At 41.9% G+C, this 7,140-nt stretch overlaps 1 gene segment (V, D, J or C); it reads right to left on the reverse strand.

Annotated features, from left to right (window-relative positions):
• Positions 1-225: 225 nt before the first annotated feature.
• Positions 226-883, reverse strand: LOC132381771 (immunoglobulin kappa variable 3D-7-like). The segment is given in 2 exon segments: positions 226-653; positions 786-883. Coding segments are annotated over 2 exon segments (399 nt in total).
• Between the last annotated feature and the right edge of the window lie 6,257 nt (positions 884-7,140).

Consider the following 7,140-nt stretch of genomic DNA (forward strand, 5'->3'; position numbering starts at 1 on the left):
ACAAGCAGGAATTAAGTTCCCATCGATGGCGTTATTTGGTACCAGAGTACCAAGTGCTCAAGAACGATTCCGTCTGTCGTTGGCGACCAGTGTGTGTGTGTGTTTTTTTTTTGTTTGTTTTGTTTTTTAATTCTCTGTGAAAATTTATTGGCACAGACCTCAGAGTACCCGCGCACCCGCGGCTGTAGGAAGAGAAAGTCTGAACGTGATTAAAATAAAACTGACTGTTAGCTGGACTCTGGGACCGATCGGCAAGATGGATGTTAACTTTACCCGCATATCCATTTAGTTCCATCTGATTCAGGAACAAACTACAACGGAAGTTTTTGTGCAGCGGGAAGCCGAGGTCTATCATTGTGCTTCAAGCCATTGGTATTCAGCTTGACAGTAATAGGTGCCGATGTCTTCCACTCGAAGATCCCGTATATTCAACGAAAACTGCATGTCGGTTTTCTTAATCGAAGTAGCAAATCTCCCCCCGGCTCTGATCACTTTCCGTTCGGCCGTTGATTCGGTCTGTCTGAAGAATTTTCCAGTACGAAAGCGGTATGTACCAGCATTACCACGCTCTAAACGGCAGGTGATGGTGGCAGACTGACACTCATGCAAATTTATAGTAGCGGGGTCCTGAGTCACCTTCTGACTCAAAGAACCTAGAATTAAAAGGAAAGTGAGTTGAAATCATAGACGAAACGCAACATAGTTAAAGCAGATGAATTCTTAAAAAGCAAATGGCTCAGGCAGATTTAATGTAAACGTAATGTGGATGTCTGAAATGTACTCACGCCGTAAGCAGAACAAAAGTGTGAATAAAAAGAAGACTTCCATCGTCAAACGGGAAGGTTTTTGAAGTGACAAGGACATGGACCATCCGGCCCGCATACTTTTGGCAGAATATGCTTCAGATCTGGACACTGAACTTTCAACGACGGGTTTGCTGAAGGACAGTTGGTGGTTCTGACTTGTGTATTTGATCAGGGTGAGGAAGCTCCTCCCATGACCGCCTGACGTTCAACATGTGTGACGGAGATGGCCTATCAGTGGACGAGTCCTTCTTATTCGCTCGTGAACGGACGGCCTTTCAAAAATACGTTATTATTTGCTATTTTTGATGTTGAGAATTGTGTCCCAGACTTCCAAAGAATATTTCAATTCATAGACCAGTTTCTGACAGAACACAGCCTCTATTCTCGCTCAGCCTAGGAAGATTGTTAATGGCATTTTCTCCATTTCGTCATGACTACTCATAGCAGAAAATGTGGAGGAGAGTCAAACTGCAGCTAAACAGGTTCAACGTTTTGCATATTTTAGCAAAAAAGTACCATAGGAAACCTTACTTCTCTCTTTGTATTCACAGTCGATATCAAACTCCTCTTTGGGGTCCAGGGTGTTGGAGAATCTAGAAGTCTGTTGCTCAGAAAATAATATTGATATCCAGTGCGGGAAAGCTCAGCGCCAGGTAACTGCATGTTTAGTGCAAGACAGTTTCCTTGAGGTTCCAGCGTCTGTATAACATAATGATGATGATGATGATGATGATGATGATGATGATGATGATGATGATGATGATGATGATGATGATGATGATGATGATGATGATTATTATTATTATTATTATTATTATTATTATTATTATTATTATTATTATTATTATTATTATTATTATTATTATTATTATTATTATTATTATTATTATTATTATTATTATTACTACTACTATTATTATTATTCGTAGAAAATTATAATAAGGACCTCCTTTAAAATTCACTTCCATATTCCAGAGTAACTATTGCCGTTGGAGGCTGATAAATTGACATTAAACTGATTTGTTATGCATATAGGATCAATGCACGACAAAGCTATATGCTGAGTGCTGTGATGGAGTGATCGTGAACTGCTTAATGGCGGACTGCAGTAGATCGTGCTCTGCAAGCTGCATGTTGTACTGTTCTATGTTCACTGTTCTACTTAAGAGTCAGGGGTAAGAAGCCACATCATATACACGTCAGTGGCAAATGTAAGGATTATATCGATTTTTAGGAAATACTCGGCAGAGCAGCAATAACAGATCAAGACACTTATTGAACTCTGATGAGGCTGAAAAAAGTTAATGTTAAAGGGAAAACTGGCAATGTGATGCGTCACAGTAGAATTGAAGACATACGCTCTGGTGGTGATTTTGTTAATTACTATTGTGTGTGGTTTTCTCCAGAATTTCAAATTAGATCAGGATTCTGTCAGATCTTACGGAAAATAATATGCAGAACTTTAATTTCATTGTACCTCCACTGTTACAGATATTGTCGTTTATAATTATATAGCGCCACCAGCTGTACTGCAAGCTTAGCAGATAAATGAATAAGCAATAAAACTAACAGGTAAATAGTTATCTTGAATAATAAATTAATTAATAAATGGATAGATAGATAGACGAACAGATCAAAAGGCAAACAGAAGATGTTATAAGCAAAAATGGGCTCCTCAAGCCAGTGAAAACAACGTATGTAAACTGATGATAAGAAGATCGGAGCGCGAGAGGATGCCGGTCATTTAGGTTTGCCTATTGAGTATACACGACATCAGTTGCCGCTGTATGATGTCTAACCAGAGGCTTATCGGTATACGAAGCGTGAGAAGACATAGCAAAGTCAGTTCCGCTTTGCTGGTTTAAACTGCAGCCTTTCAGAGATCCCAACCGTGACAAGACGGAGCTCTCAGGATCGCTGATTTGAATGCATAACACATCAATTCAGGACAGCGTCGGGTTTTGAACAACAAGATGGATTGATTGACAAGAAAAAATTCGTAAAAGATAGAGGAATGTGGGCAGATATCGGTGGACTAGAAGCTGTTAGACTGAAATCCCGAGGAATTGCCTCTTCGATGGTTCAGCGAGAATAGCCAGAGGCAAAGAATGAGAACATTTTAAGCAGGGTTTTTCCTTACCCAACAGTCCCCCACCCCACCCCCGTTAATTTATATCTGCTTAGCATGAATTGTAAAGATGACAAGCAGAATACTAGAACGCAATACACACAAAATGCTGTAGCAGCACCGCAGACCATGAAACATATCTCAGAAAGAATAAGCAGCAGACGATTCTATCCGAGATTATTCATTAGGACCTGATAATTCGAATTCTCTCGTTGTGGGATGTTAAATGACTTGGGAAATCTCCAGTGTCACTGACGACTACTCATGGGTGAAATGCATGAAATTGCAGCTTCTTAAACTCCTTCGAAAGAGGTGAAGCTGGGATTGGAAGTAGGATGAATTTTTCGAGATGCTGAGGGCTTGATAGATAGGGCAGACTGGGAGGTAGGATCAACAGAGTTACGGAACACAGAAAACTGGGTGATAGGAAGGACGCAGGAGATTTACAGCCAGTGCGGAGCGCCCTATAGAAATCTCGCTTTAGAATAGATATGCGACCTTTGTTACTGTTGGACAAAAAATGTAGCAGAGAAATGTCTCAGCAAGGACTCTCTGAGATCGAGTTTGTTTCCGTGATGCAGACGGAATGTGCAATGCATTGAATTGAATTCAATTGACTTCATTTCTTGCATCCTTCGTATTCATGATGAGTATATATCTTTGGCAAACATTACCGTCTGATGTGCAATGTGCAATTTATAGTAATTTAAAATAAATAGTATGTGCAACTATAACATAGAAAAAACGATTTACTGAGTCGGATGGCCTGTTGGAAGAAGCTGTCCGAGATTGTTGCTCTGTCTTTTATGCTGCGATACGCTTTGCCCGATAGTAGTAGCTGGAGCACTTTGTGGTTTGTGTGTCTCGGATGCCCAACCATGCTTCTGGCCCTGATTGATCACCTGTATTAGTAGATGTCCAGAATAAGGGGAAGTTCACATCTACAGATGTGCTGGGCTGTCCGCATGACTCCCTGCAGAGGTCTTTGGTTGAGGGAAGTACATCTCCCATACCATTCTGTCATGCTCCCGGTCAGGATGTTCTCCATTATGCATTATAGAAATTACTGAATATTTGAGGGTCAACACAAAACTTGAGAGGGCCAGCGCAAACTAGAGGCGCAGTTGTGCCTTTTTCACCACACAGTTGTCATGTGAAGATGTGCAGGCTGCCTCGGTGTTATTTGAGATTAGGACAATGAGTCCACAGTCGTCATCAAATCTGAATTATTACATTGGGGCTGTTGTTGGGAACACAATTACTCGGATATGTTGCGTACGAACGGTAGCGGTAGGGCCTTAGTAAACAGCCAGGAAGAGCACCAGAGTTGAGTATCAGAGAACAAAGGTGAGAAGTCCACTTTTACCACCCGCCGGCAATCTAACAGGATGTCCAGGATGCAGCTGAAAATGGCAGGGAGAATGTCGAGGTCTATGATGTTTTGTCGAGCTTAGAGGGAACTAATTTGTACACTGTTGAACTAAAGTCCAAGAACATCATTGCTGCTTCAACATTACTCTTTTTAAGACGTATAAGAACAATGCGTAGAGCTGTGGCTGTCACCTCATCCATCGATCGGTTGAGTCGATAGGCGAATTGTTGGCGGTCCGGTATGGGTGGGAGGCACGCTGCTCATGTAGTATTTGAGCAGTCTCTCATAGCATTTGATTATTATTGAGGCGTCTGCCATAAGGTGCCAGTCGTTCATGCATGTTACCATGTTATTTTTAGTTAGAAGAATCGTGGATGTTTTGAAGCAGGAGCGCATTCTATACTAGGCGAGGTAGAGATTAAAACTGTACATAATATTTGACCTGCTAATGGTGCAGCGCACATCCTCATTACCCGCGATGGGATGCCGTCTGGTCTAAAGCCTGTCCAATGGTTAGAAACAGCTGCGCACTGCGACCTCAGTGATGACCACGTTGCCGGTTGCTTCATCTGCAGCTCACCTGAGGGGCTCAGTATTAACGAGATCAGATCGAGCGTGTAAGTATTTAGCCCGATGAAGCAGTAGCAGAGACGTTCGAAGCTCCACTGCGTTTAGTTTTGAAGTCTAAGATATTTTGAAGACCCTGCAATAAATTACGTGTGCAGTTAGTAGAAAGTTGAGTTTGGATTTTGTCCCTGCCTTGTTGTTTCGCTGGCATCATACCTTTGCGCAAATTGTTGCAACATTTCTTGAGCTCCTGTTGATTACCGGCAAAATAAGCTGTGCATTGAGCGATAATGCTCTCAGGAAATTGAAGATCCCGATAGCCAGTTGCCAGGATTCTCCAGAACGATTTCTCAGAATTTCAAATGTGTGTTTGAACTGTGACCCATGCACGTACCAGTACAAATTATCGTAAGACTCAGTAGGTTCCGTAATGATTTGAAGGAGTTAGGTACTACGCTAAAAGACAGGTCCTCTAGAGCTTCGAACTCTAGATTGCACCCCGTGCCTCGTCATCGACAGCACAGAAGATGGAAAATGACAGGCTTAAAGGCATGACTATGAAGTTGCCCGAGGAGGGAAGACGTCAGATTTCGGACCTTCGGATCTCTTCCAGGGAAGATGTGTCCTGCACAGAACAGGCGGTTTGCACCTGAAATGGAAAGGGACCAATATCCAATTCAGAAGATTTGCCAGTGCTGTGCGGTAGAGTGCCAGAAAAGAAAGTAGACAGACAGTGGTTGTTAATATTTTAGAGAAAGGCAGCAATCAGAACAATGAGAGCCTAACGCTGGACTTCCAGAACCGTGTTTATTTCACTGCTGGGATGTCATAAGAAAGACGGTTCAGCTCAAAGCATGGATGGAAACAGGTAAATATCATATTGTAGCCATTTGTGAACCTTGGTTGCAGAATTGTTATGTATTCCGAGGTTGATTTGCTTTAGACGCGGCCTTACGGCAGCAATTAAAGTTTGGTCACGACTGGATAATATTTTTGCTACTGTGAATCTTAAGAGAGAAGAAGATGAACTGATTTCCAAAACTCATAAAATGAATGATGGAACATTCCTTTCAATTTTAAGCCAGATAAGTATATTATTATTGCGTTGTACAATTTTAGAGTCGACAATTTCAAACAACACTCGCAAAGGGGACATCACGCCATTCTACCTCCTACCTTCGGAGCCGAGAATTCCAGTACACCGAATTCTCAACAGATCTGCATCCCGATGTGGAACTTCCTCTCCCAGTCCTCTTACACTTCGAGCTCCAGAGATCTCTGTTCCAAGTACCAGAACCAAGACACCCTTCGTCATCGCTGTCCTAACTTGCCGACCCTGACGGAGCCGTCGCTAATTGGGAAAACATAGCCGCGATTTGTTCTAAATATTACTAATTCGCTGTTGAGTTGCGTCAGGATTTGGACCATCAAGGAAGTGGAAAATTATTAGCATTGTAGAGATTGAATTGCACCGTTGACACATAAAGATTTACTGTATTTATACGGACCAATACTTGTGGGATATCTTCATTCTTGTCAAAGTAATTGAGGTATAATGATACTTGACAGGTGAGATTTGTTGCAAGAAATCAATAACAGGCTCGGGGGCTCCTCCATTGCGGTGGCAGGAATTGCATCTGTGAATGGAGAATGTTGTTCGGACGGCTCCAGCTACCTTTCTTTTCTGTGAATTGTCACTAATATCACAAATGATCAATGTATCGTCTCAGGAGGATATCCAACACAATCTCAACTGTCCAGAATAGGGATCTAGTTCTCCATTTAATTCTGCCAAACACTCATTTTGATGAACAGCATAATTCATCGCCAGGCGGGAACCATGATTCCTCCTTGTTTTTCTTTTTCAGTTTGACTCACCGATTTTTTTCTGTAGTCGTGCTGCTACTCTCGCTTATGTGTATCTGAAATAGACACGAGTGACTGTTGATCAGTAATTAGGGTAACCTGTTTCCCGTCCAGGCACTGGCTGAAATGCAGCGTGAAGCGCAAACCAGCGTGAAGACATCTCTGTCATCTTATGTGGATTTTTGTGTTTCCCTGCAATGGTAAGGCAATGTGAAACAAAAGCTATTGATCTTTCACTTCCATCGCTTGAAACGAATGTCATGACTGCACCTATAACATTTGGACGAACTTGAAAGGCAATATGCATTGGACCTTGTGGATCACAATGATATTTGTTTTCAGAGTTGTGATTGTTGTGATTCCTTTTATACGGGCAACTTGAGAGCATCTTGACTGTCTGC

The sequence above is a fragment of the Hypanus sabinus genome, chromosome 26 (genome assembly GCF_030144855.1).
Source record: "Hypanus sabinus isolate sHypSab1 chromosome 26, sHypSab1.hap1, whole genome shotgun sequence".
Lineage (NCBI taxonomy): Eukaryota > Metazoa > Chordata > Chondrichthyes > Myliobatiformes > Dasyatidae > Hypanus > Hypanus sabinus.